The sequence below is a fragment of the Cyprinus carpio genome, chromosome A5, assembly GCF_018340385.1.
Source record: "Cyprinus carpio isolate SPL01 chromosome A5, ASM1834038v1, whole genome shotgun sequence".
NCBI classification, from domain to species: domain Eukaryota; kingdom Metazoa; phylum Chordata; class Actinopteri; order Cypriniformes; family Cyprinidae; genus Cyprinus; species Cyprinus carpio.
In genome coordinates this window covers 15,473,140-15,486,202 of record NC_056576.1, presented here as the reverse complement: position 1 = coordinate 15,486,202, position 13,063 = coordinate 15,473,140, and the positions used below count along the sequence as shown (strand labels likewise).

The window sequence follows — 13,063 nt, the reverse complement described above, 5'->3', positions numbered from 1 at the left end:
TGAGACAGCATGAGCAACAGAGACAATTGGCGATGCAACAGAGTAGCAACACTGGCAACAAGCAGTAGGATTGCAGACAGTTCACCTTACAGCCGCACATGTAATTCTCCTCATGAATACAGTTGGATACTGCAATCGAGTGTAAATGCCTACTTGCAAACAACTGTAAAGCAGTGTGTCAACCTCCCCCGGTTAAATTTCCATCAGTGAGATTGCTGCATTGATCTTAATGATGTTTGTTCAAATTAACTGCGGTTCCCTCAAAAAACTGTGCACTCCAATGGTTAAACCCATAGTGGAGTCTGTAAAGGTGAAAAAGCTGTGACTAGTTACTGATGTTTTCCCCCTTTAGACATAGACACATCCCTTGAGATATTACGCACTGACAACTGGCCATGTGGCTTGTAATGGTTCACGCACAAATTCAAGCAGTCATGGTTCATCTCCAATGACGATTCATTTTTATCAAGCTCATTAATTTCCAAGATGAATTTACAGCCATGGACAAAATAGCCAATTAATTGCTTTGCGGAATTCACTGAGCAGCAAATTGGTTTCTGTATCAGCACTGAACCTTCAGGAGCAGCAGCACTCCATCCTCTTGACAGGCAGACATTTTGTAGAATAGGGGACTGGATTAGCACTCGGAGGGGAATAGTGATTTATTTAAGTTGAGTCATAAAGATGTCAGTGCTCTGTGATAGACACAGGGACCTAGAACATCACTCAGGTCCATGTAGTCTGGTGGCAGCTCTTATGTTGATCGATCTAGCTGTTGTCATGTGCACTGTTCTCTCTTAGTATGTGGTAATGGTTTACTTTAAGGTTCCTCAACAGATAGTGTTGAAGTCAGTCCTTCATTTAGTACAGAAGTTTGTCAAGTCAAATCAATGGCTGTCATATGTGCCACAATACAGCAGCAGCAGTTCTTGTTGACAATCAAATGTGAAAGTTTAGATAAAAATAATCAAAATAATAATAAATGTAAAAATAAAAACAAAAACTAAAAATCGAAAACTAAAACAAATATATTTAGTAAAGTAAACAAATATCTGCTGTGAAATCATTTTCAGATTTTTCTTAAATAATTTTCTTTAATCAGATTTGCAAAAGTTTTTACATAAACCAGTAAAAAAAATGAAATAACATTGGCATACTTCAAAAAAGTTAATTTATATGAAGTTCACCTCAATTTTGTAATTATTATTATTTAATCTGATTTCTATTGTGAAATGTATACACTACCGTTCAAAAGTTTGGGGGTCAGTAAGATTCTTTCAAGATTTTGAAAGTAGTCTCTTATGCTCACAATTTTTTTTTAATGGAAATGTATAATAAATGTATGATAACTGGACAGCAAAAGTCCTGTAACAAAAATGTAGCATGTGAAATGTTTTCTATAGCTAAATGTAACATTAGTCCCTCAGTTTAAGTAGTAAAGTAAGCTTGTTGCTGTTAGGAAAACTTAACTGTTAGCAAAGTTTTTGTAATGAGAAACTGTGTATCAACTACAACCAAGAACCCACAACCCTTATATTTTCAGTTCCAGCTGTTTCATTACTAATGAACACAAAGCCTTTTAAAAGACTGAAAAAGATTTTCAGTCATTTCACTGCTACTCAGCCAGCTCACAGTGTGACATCCACTTCCTTGCTGATATTAGACCACTAAGTCAGTGTGCTGCATTTCACTCATAAATGCCATAAATGTTTTGGCTGCTATGATTTGAGCAATCTGACACAATGGCTGCATTTTGAATGGCCCTCACATCACGTATAGACCATGCAAAAGGCATATAAGACAGGAAATGTCCCACTCTAGTTCTGCATAAAAAGCACAGACTTTCACTTCAATTATTATGACTTTAAATTTTGCTAAAATTGTTGGTTTTTCCATCATCTTAGGTCACTAAGATGGTCAAGACAGTGACAACACGGACAGTTCGACAGGTGCCACTGGGTCCCGATGGCCTTCCTCTTCCAGAGGGCTCGTCTCCACTGGGAAGCTACACTGACTCCATTGACCGGCGCTACATGAAGAATGGCGAGCGCTTCATCACACCCCAGGCCACTTCCACCCTCACACGCTCATACAACAATTACAGCGACTCCTACAATGATGCTCCAGACAGTCAGTTTCGTCATTACACCCTTCACGATGGATACGGAGACATGGCCGACAACTATGGAAGTCTGTCTCGTGGAGTCAATTATAGGCCCTATCGGCCCTACATGCCCACTGGTGGATACCGGCCGGAGAACAGCTACACTCTCCCCATCCGCAAGGACGACTATGGCCACGTGGCCCAGCCTCAAGTCCCGATGGGAAGTAGCACTATGGATCTCAATCGTTCTCAGCCTGAGCGCTTCCAACCCGAACCCTACGGCCTGGAAGACGACCGCCGCAGTCTAGGCCCAGATGACGAAGAGCCTTATGACCTAGAGCCTGATTATTCCACGGCTAACCGCCGCACACTGCCCGGACGTACCATTCGAGAGCCATTGCGCAACGGCCCCCGCATGAGGTAGGAATCGTGCAGTTGATTTGGTTTATTTGCTTGGCTGCTGTGGGTTAGTGAATGATTGTGAGCAGCTTTGATGTGGTTGCCTGTTGAAGGGATTTAAGTGTTCCAGCTCATGAGAAGCACATAGATGCAGGTTCTTCTTTCACATAATGGAAAGTTATTGCTCAGCAGAACTGGCTTTCAATGTCCAACAAGATATCAAAGAGCACTGGTAAATTATTAACTATAACATAAAAAACTAAAATATTATAGCTGTAACTATAATTATTGATTAATTTTATTAACAAATAAAGAAAACTATACTAAAAATTAATAATAATTAATTTAGTGAAAGTGAAAGTGAAAGTGACGTGACATTCAGCCAAGTATGGTGACCCATACTCAGAATTAGTGCTCTGCATTTAACCCATCCGAAGTGCACACACACAGAGCAGTGAACACACACACACACTGTGAACACACACCCGGAGCAGTGGGCAGCCATTTTATGCTGCGGCGCCCCGGGGAGCATTGGGGGTTCAATGCCTTGCTCAAGGGCACCTAAGTCGTGGGATTGAAGGTGGAGAGAGAACTGTACATGCACTCCCCCCCACACCCACAATTCCTGCCGGCCCGAGACTCGAACTCACAATTATTCTGTATGATACCAATAATGCCATGAAAATGTGGAATTAGACAAAATTATAATAATCTTTTTTCCTAATTGGTACAGTCTGATACTGGATGGAATAAATAAAACTAATTATTATATTATTTATTTTTATATTTTATATATATATATATATATATATATACACACACACACACACACACACACACACACACACACACTGAAAAAAATTACTTTGTAATGTTGTAAAATATATTAAATTAACCATCATAAGTTCTACTTGTAATATTGAAATTCAAGAGCAACAACAATTTTCTAAGTAAAATGTTCACATTTAATTCATGTAATTAATGATCTGCGGGTGAAGAGTAACTATTCTTTATCTACTTGCCTGAATTTTAATCTAAAAGTATAGCGCGCTTGAATCTGCCGATGCGTGTTTGATCAAGACACTCTACCTGCGCTTTGAATCAGAGACAGATGGTTGGGCTTGTCATGGAGGTGATGCATGGCTGGATTTTCTCATGTTTAAGGTAAGTTTGCCTTGCTGTTTTAGATTTCTGATTTGTAATACATTGGTCCGTGTGCATTTCGATCGTTTGATTCTTGTTTACTTGACTCATTATACATCAACGTCCATCTTACTTATATAACCTCATTAAAGTTTACTTGCATGTGGTCACAGTGACTGATATTTCAATGAAAATGTTTTCAATAGTTAAAAAATTCACAAAGTAAAAACTTGAGCACGATTGGAAATTACTGGAAATTTTTAAACGCTGTAACTGCTAGCTAGCTAATGTTACTAAAATAAAGCAATTACATAGTATAGCATAAGGTTAGTTTCTGTTATTTCAAACACTCGACTGATTCAATAGAGTGAGTTTAGAGCCACAACATTGTAGTAATCTCATAAATTGTCGCATTTTGTTGATATGCTAAGCTAACATACTACCTAACCCTAAAGTACCTGTTGCCACCAGCGTTTGTTTTATAGGACTAATTTTGAAAAGTCTGAATAGAAAGTGGTTAGTAAAAGTGTTTTTATGCTTCATGATGGTATTAAACTTGTAATTTGTTGGTTAAAAAGCAAAGTCCTATGAACACACTGCAGAACAAAGCCAGAGTGTAAGTTTAGGACTATATAGAATGAGTGAATTCTCTTATTCTGGCAAGACTTGTCATAGCACTTACATATTATTGCTCTTTTTTTGGTTTTGATTGCTTTTATTGTCCCCATTTGTAAGTCGCTTTGGATAAAACCGTCTGCTAAATGTAAATGTAATCTATGCATAGATTGCATGATATAACATTATTGTTGTTATTTTTACCTGTTCTTCACTGCATAATATAAAATTGTGGTTAAATGTTTTAGATCATTGTTTTAATATCCCAAATTGTGTTCATTTACAGGGTGACCTAACTCCAATACACACTTGAGGTGTGGGGAGGAAGACAGACTGATGCTTTTCATGTTGGATGCAGTTTTGGCTATATCAATACTACCTAGTTCTGTCAGGTTAAAACCCCATCTTGTTCTGTTTAAGTAATTTGTTTTTTATTTTATACCTCCTGGGGTCAAAACTGTGTATGGTGCAGCAAATGCAGTTTATGTTGGTAATAGAAATTGAATTGTATTACAGAACAGCAGACACTTGAAGTAGCATTCAGCCATACTTACGTTTTTTATCATTTTATTCGCTATTTTTTATTTACTTTGATTCACTTTTTTATGTTGAAAAAATAAACTATTTAATTCTATTTTAGTTGTGTGATTTGTGATTAAAGGTATAGACCAGATGTTCTCAATGCTGGCACTCGAGGTGCTTAGCTTGTTCAGGTGTTTGATTAGGGTTAGAGCTAAACTCTACATGAAAGTTGGAACTCCTGGTATAGACAAAATGAATATAGTTTATGTGGTTATATTAATCAAAAAGAAATTAGCGATTTTTACATAATTGTAGGGAGTAATATATATTCAGCAAACGAAGTAAATGGAAATATCGAACAAAAACAAAAAACAAAATCTACTTATATACTTCAGTAAACAGAAATGTACTTAATATTTTGTTAAATACAATGAAAAAAAAAAAAAAGTGACAAAGTGATGTGACATACAGCCAAGTATGGTGACCCATACTCAGAATTCATGCTCTGCATTTAACCCATCCAAAGTGCACACACACAGCAGTGAACACACACACACCGTGAACACACACCCGGAGCAATGGGCAGCCATTTATGCTGCGGCGCCCGGGGAGCAGCTGGGGGTTCTGTGCCTTGCTCAAGGGCACCTCAGTCGTGGTATTGCCGGCCCGAGACTTGAACCCACAACCTTAGGGTTAGGAGTCAAACTCTCTAACCATTAGGCCACGACTTCCCCAAATGCAAGGCATTATTGTAATGTAATAAATAAACTTTACTTAATTACTTTAAATAAACAAAACTTCCTAACTAAATATAATTAAGCAATATTTACTTAGAATGGAATTAGATTTGATTTCTTCATGAATGTTAATTTCAGTAGTAAGTAGATTTTACTTGATAATAGCAAGTACTTGTTGTACTTGTCAGATGTGTTGCTGCAAACTGTTAAGAGGATTTTCTCAAGTTATTTATTTCAGTGCACATGTGTGTGTAATTTAGTAAATGTGTAATAATACATTGTTATTGTTGTGTCTGATACTGAAAAATGGCTTGAATGGTGGCACCAGACAAAATTAATTTATATCCCTAACAGTCTGATATTGGTACAGTCTGATGTTGGACGGATGGATGGATGTTGAAACTAGAGATTGCACTCTTTTCTTGATTGTTTTGCTAACATGTGTTTGTGCTATAGAGTTAAGTGAGGTCTCAGTTTTTTTCTCCAGCCCTAAATGTTCTTCCTGTTAAGCTGAGTGACCTTTGCTTTCAGAACCAAAGACAGTTGAAAACCATTTTCCTCCTAAAAATAGACACATTTTCGGTTGTTCTGACCACAGCTTGCTCTTTGCAGAGATTAGAAAATGAAAAGCACATGATAGCTGACATACAGCAGAGGGCTGCATCTGTGTAATGAAGAGCTCTTCTTTTTGATAAGTGATTTCTTTCTTTGTTAAATGAAGACAGCACATTTTTACAGTATTTTTTATCTTCTAATGCCGCGTTTCCACCGAAATTACCCAGAACAATTGTACCAGGAACTTTTTTTCCCCAGGAACTATTTTCCCCCCAGACCTGTTGCTTTCTGCGTTTCCACCGCAGTCTAAAGTACCGTGAAGATTAGGTAAATAGACTGGTGACGTAGGTCTGTGCGTGATTCTCAATACAACACAAATTTCGGAGTTGTCCGGTAATTCTGCAAACAGCAGCGTACTTGATAACATCAGTCAGCTCACCTTGGGTACTGCAATTTTACTCACTGTATATTTACAATAAGACGAAATATGATATTAAACACCACTGCCTCCTTTCGTTTTCATTTATACATAATAATAGCTGCAGAAATGTACTTGTTTCAGGGAAATGTGTATATATATACAGCCTACATTACAATGAAATGAAATATTATATAAATTACCTCTTTTTATTTTCATTTTAACATATTAATAAATTGAATAAAGACCAAAAATTACCTGGTAGGTTTACCCAAAATGAATTATATTTCATGTTTAACCACTAAAGAGACATCAGAGCCAGTGGCAAATGTCAGAAGGACTAGCCGAGTTGAGAGTGCTCTAGGCGGATGAGCACTGAGCTCCTGCTGATCGCATGGAGCTGATCATAGCCGAAATCGGCAAAACACATTTTTAAATAGGCGCTGTCTTTATAAATAAACCGCAGATTTGAGTTTTAAACAACTATATTCTCGCCTGAAAAACTACAGAAAATAAAACACAAAAAACAGTAACATTAAAATTATAAAAACTATCCGAATAAATGGCGGTTGAAATCACAATGCTGCGTGAACTCAACCAATCAGCATGTTTAGCGCCCAAGTCCCACCCACGAAAGTTACGGACCTTTGAAAAAGTGCTACCTTGCGAGCAGGGACTTTCTGAGGGGCATTTTTTTACCCGGAACATTATTTAGATCCTGGTTCCTGTGGTGGAAACACACCGATTACCAGCCCAAAGTCCCTAGTTCCTGGGTAAAGTTCCAGCGGTGGAAACGCGGCTTAAGACAGAACAGGGAGGAAAGGAGAGATGTTGTTATCATGAAACATATTTACCTTCTCATACTCCTATAGTCAATATCAGCACATTCCACATTATGAGGATCTGTAGGAGTTTTGAAAGTCCTGTGTGTTGCAGGAACACAGTTTCTTTTTAATTAGGATTCACACATATATACAGTAGGCAGTCACCATCACAAACAGCATACACAACCACTTCCTGTTTTTCGGCTCATAATGTATTTGTGTACATCTGTGCCAAAATTATAGTGTAATTAATAATGATGTAACTCCTCTTACTCCAAATGTCAAAGTATTGCATTTTGCATCCTTCATTAGCATTCCCATAATAACACATGCTGACAAAAATCTAGCTAATGAATGTTCAAAATGAATATGTTAATGCAGTTTGCAGTTTGGAAACCCACAATTATAAAACAGCCAAAATTGGGACATTTAGCAAAGAAATGGTTGGCGGTGCCGTGTTTGCATGGATTAGACAGTTTCTGTGCAATAATTGGTTTCACAGACTCGAGGTCACTTCTTTATCTTTATTTCTTTATCTCGGTGGAGCTGTTGTTGTCAGAGTGATTAATAGTCTCTAGTGAACACTGCCAGACAAAGGGGGCATCTCGTCTCCAGCCATATCTCTAATGGATCATCTCTCCTTGGCTGTGCTTCCCTGCACCTGCCACCAGTGCCACAGCAGAGCAGCCTGTCGTAAGGACGTCATACAGAAATCTCCCTGGAGACCACCAGGGACCACTTCCTCAATGAGCTCATGTTGAACTGACAACAGTTATATAGTGCAGGCAGAAAGAGAAAAAATATTCCATCCTTTATAGGGAAGGTTAGTCATGGGACTAAAATCTGAGTTGGTAAAAAGTATTATATAGTAATGTAGAGCGGAATAGAGTTCTTATTTAAAGGGATACTCCACCCCAAAATTAAAATTTTGTCATTAATCACTTACCCCCATGTCGTTCCAAACCCAAAAAAGCTTTGTTTGTCTTTGGACCACAATTTAAGATATTTTGGATGAAAACCCGGAGGCTTGAGACTGTCCCATAGACTGCCAAATAAATAACAGTGTCAAGGTCCAGGAAAGTATGAAAAGCATCGTCAGAATAGTCCATCTGCCATCGGTGGGTCAACCTTAATGTTATGAAGTGACGAGAATACTTTTTGTACTTTTATTCAAACTGTTGGAGTCCTCTGTCTTTCCCCATTTCACTGTACGCCATTTTTCGAAAACATCTGCTGAACGCAAATGTGACGTTAATTCTGTGTTTCATGCAGGGATGTGCTGTCCTTTCATGTGAAGTGGTAAATTTCATAGAATATCTTGTGTTGCGGCTGACACAACACTTGCATTCAGAGCAAAATGGCGCTCGGTGATTCCCAAGACAGAGGAGATAAATTGTCGTTATTTTTGTTTTTTTTCTCATACAAAAAGTATTGTAGTCGCTTCATAACATTAAGGTTGAACCACTGATGGCAGATGGACTATTCTGAAGATGCTTTTCATACTTTTCTGGACCTTGACAGTGTAATTTACTTGGCAGTATATGGGACGGTCACAAGTCTCCCGGTTTTCGTCCAAAATATCTTAAATTGTGTTCCGAAGACGAACGAAGCTTTTATGGGTTTGGAACGACATTTCAAAAAATATTGAGTTAATTGTTTTCACACATGCATTCTTCCTCATGTGAAGTGGAATATAATACTAAAATATTCTGAGTTTCTGAATCTACAGAACATTCACAGAAAAATAATATCAATCACTGAATCCACATAACAAAAAGAGCAAACATTGTAATATGAATCCCAAACAAATGAATCTTGTTAGATGGTTTTTTTTTTAGGGAATCAAAAACATGTAGCACTGCCAGTGTAGTCTGATTCACAAACACATTATTGTAATTAGTTAATCAAACTCAGTAAATCAAAACCAGTACAGTACAACCATTCTAAACATATACCCCAATATAAAACTCAACAATTTAAATTTTTCCAGTAGAAATGATTTAAACCATAAAACTATCACAATAATAACTTATGGAGCTGTTAAACAGTGTTAAAAGAATAACTTAACCACCAGTTAAACAATCATTAAATTTTATTTACCCCCATTTAAATTAAAAATTAAATTGTTATGTTGGTGTTTTTCAATTAAATATGAAGACAATTGCTCATTGTAATAGTGGATATTATAATATTTTCCTCTTTTTCTATTCGGAGGCATAGGCACTTGTCCAAAAAAATCTAGAAATTAATAATTCAGAGAAAGGAAATGATGGGAGAGCAAAATGGATGTAAAAATGGGCACATAACTATGAGGTTTTCGCTGGCAACAAACAAAAAACACAGACACACATATTTCTGGACCATGAAGAACATTTGGCTCATTATTGAGGCATTGAATCTGTTGTAATAACTTCAGAGCACCACATCTAGTGGAAGAGCATCATGTGTAGTCGAAGTGCGTTCATGTGTTATGAATACACTCGTACATACAATGGCAGCAATTTAAATGCAAATCTTGACATTCCCATCGCTCAGTCCACAGGGTTTAGCATGCATCTGAACTGTTTAAATAATTTCAATTTGCAAAGCCCTCAATGTTTGTTTGTGTGTGTGTGTGTGTGTGTGTGTGTGTGTGTGAGAGAGAGAGAGAGAGAGAGAGAGAGAGAGAAGGAAAGAGATGAAACTGTCTGTACAATAGCAGACACAATTTTCCTCTCATTGTCTCTAAGTGATCTGTTCTTCTGTTCATATCCATTTTCAATCTGCACCTGACAGCATTGTGTTATATCTTTCTAATGAGTTCTGGCAGAAGCATTTTGGCACAAAATTATTTTTGGCTGAAATTCATTATTTACTCACCTTTATATGGTTCCAAACACACATTATTTTATTTTGTGTTACAAAAACATAAATATTTTTAAGACTTTTGTATGGTCTTGTCTATACAATTACATTAACCAAGGCTGTTAAAAAGCATGAGAAAAAGTAAACATGATAGCTGAAAGCTAATAGCATAATTGCTTTGTGTGAGGACCATAACTAAATTGGTCTTCAAATTAAAAGTTATTATTCACTAATCTTCCTCTCCAACTAGCTTTTAATTCCAAAACTGTAAACAGATCATTGAATCAAGTTAATCACTGTCTGATTCCTGAACAAATCATTCGTTTTGATTTGTAAACCAAATCAATCAGTTCATAGAAAAGAAGAACTCATTCACTGACGCTATACTTGACTTGAGTTTAATTCACTGTGAACTTTATTTGGACAAGAGCTGAGAAAAAATCCTCTTTTGTGTCTCAGAAAAAAATAACCACATTCAGGTTTGGAAAATCATGTTGGTAAGTAGGTAGTTATTCATGAACTGTTCTTTTAAGAGGTGCCTTTATATGTAAATGCTGTCTGGTGGTGGTGATGCAGCAGTGAATCTGCGTTTGGTTTTGGATACAGCACATGTTCATCCCTTTTTATTTTCTAGTGGCATCCACTGAATTTGGGTAAACCAGCAGCATAAATTTCAAATTACCACTCTTAATCATTGCCTATAGGGAGTCTGAGAGGTCACGCTCTGTTTTCTGTTGCATAAATTGAGGAATACCGTTTTGTGTAAGCTGACCCAATCTTTTCAATCTCAAGCTTAGTTTTGGATGAAAAGGACTTAAAATAAGATGCTGCTGCAGAGTCATTTTTAGTCCAGTGCTTAGCTTGACTAGTGGATGGTAGAACCATCTCAGTTCCAGTCATGGAACTGAATGTCTTGAAACAGTTAAAGACTTTAGAATGCTGTTTTCTGGGTGTGAATAACAAGATGAGATGACTCCAATAAAGGTTAGAAGGGACGTGTCAGTAAGTCGCTCTGTAAATTGTATTATACTTGGTCATACACATCATCAGACATGAGTCATGCTGGCTAAGCCTGTATGCCCTTTCTGTATTAGCTGTTCTGGTTCATTATTTGCATCAGCATGAGTCTTGGTGGGAAGAGTATTGAACTGTTTAACTCAAGTAGAAATAATGTATACTGAGTGCCAGCCTTGTTAATGTTGGTTTGCTCCCAACAGGTCTGGCACGGGTTACAATTCAGACATTACGTCAGTTAATGATTATTTCATCATACTGACACTAAATGGCACTTGGATGGCATTTCCAAAGCAATAAAATGCTTCCAAATTTACCATGTGGTCAGTAACCACTCTCTTAATTTGCATGAAATCTGTTGGCATGGTACAATAATAAAACAAATGGTGATGGTAATGAATGGTGACCAGAGCTGGTCGTTGCAGCAGTGTTCAATGAACTGCAGACCGACATTAGAATTGAGAAGAGGAGTAGTAGTTTATCATTATGTCAAAATCTGCTAAGTCAGTTCACTCAGTGGCCACCTTGGAGATACCACATTGACCTGTCAATTTCTCCCATGAACTTTTCCACATCTTAGACTGTCCCAAATTACATTTGACTAAACACATAGGAAACATGATTGGCATAATTGTTCATATTTTAATTTACTGATGGCCTCTCAGATTTTTGAATGATTTAAATTTTGAAATGATTTTGAATGCAGTTTTCAAAAATACAAATAATAGCTGAATAATATTTTTTTTAAATATTTAATACGATCACACCGGTGTGATTTGAACGCTCAGTGCGACACATCAGCAGCTGCTAAATTCAAAGCTGCGTTCGCGCTGTGGCTGGCGCTGAGGCAGAGACAGATGCGTTTTTACAGCCCCGAGCATTATAACCAATCACACAGGATTCTGTTGAGCTTATGAGTTCAATGGCAAATCAGAGGCGTTCAGATGAGTCATCGCTGAACATCTGTGTTTTGTTCAGTGCGCGTGCTTGCTGACTGAATTCTGCTCTTTGGCAAATTGTCTCTTCAGAAACAACAAAGTGCAGATGTGCGTATGATGTAAGTAAGATATTAATTTCACAGTGTAAACTGTGCGAGTTGCTTGAACTCTGGCTAGACTAAAGTCAGTGTTAATGTTCTTTGATAATGAAAATGTTCTTTGCTCTCTTTCTGTACAATGAAAGTGTTATAATTAGTAATAGTAACTTACAATGTTTTAATTAAATTCATGCTAAATACAAAGTCAATCTTATTAAAAATATTTTTATGGCATTACACCCATATTTGGTACTTAAGTAAAAAGATGGGTTTTATGCATGCATAATAGATTACACTAACATCAGGCTATAGATACTTTGCCCATCGCCCTTTATAAAGTATATCATCTAACATGATCTATAAAGGTGCAAAATGCATTTACATACACATATTTGAGAATCGAGATAGTTAACACGTTTGGAAATATTTCAAATAAAAAAGGAATAATTGAAGGGAAGCCTTTAATCAGTTCATAACCAGGGCACTGCTGCATCATAATCCGTCCCTGACTCTGAAAATAACTAATGAAGATAATTAAAGGAAAACTTTTCCACACGATTACATTAAGTATTTTCAGAGCTAACAATATATTTGAATGGATTTGCTATTTTATTAATGTTGTGCAAACTGAACTTAAATACCTTCATTAATCCTATATGAAATGAAAGTGGAAAACACAGATATTTTTCAAATTTTAAAAGTAAGCAAACTTTAAAAGTCTCTTCACCAAGGCTGCATTTATTTGATCATAATATAGTAAAATAGTAATATTATGAAATGTTATTAGAATTTAAAATAACAGTTTTATATTTCCAAATGTTTTAAAATGTAATTTATTCCTGTGATGGCAAA

The 13,063-nt window shown here is 36.7% G+C and overlaps 1 protein-coding gene and 1 long non-coding RNA gene across 14 annotated transcripts in view; both read left to right on the top strand.

The window, feature by feature from the left end:
• Positions 1–13,063, top strand: part of LOC109083416 (armadillo repeat protein deleted in velo-cardio-facial syndrome homolog) — a 115,550-nt gene that overhangs the window by 56,301 nt on the left and 46,186 nt on the right. For all 13 annotated transcript variants that reach the window (XM_019098252.2, XM_019098245.2, XM_019098238.2 and 10 more), the window contains one exon: positions 1,905–2,524. In XM_019098252.2, the coding sequence (XP_018953797.1) occupies positions 1,905–2,524 (620 nt within the window). The remainder of the gene's footprint in view (positions 1–1,904; positions 2,525–13,063) is intronic.
• On the top strand, positions 3,339–5,244 carry LOC122144243. Its single transcript, XR_006159621.1, has 2 exons — positions 3,339–3,667; positions 4,548–5,244. It is a non-coding gene; the product is annotated as an uncharacterized LOC122144243 (long non-coding RNA).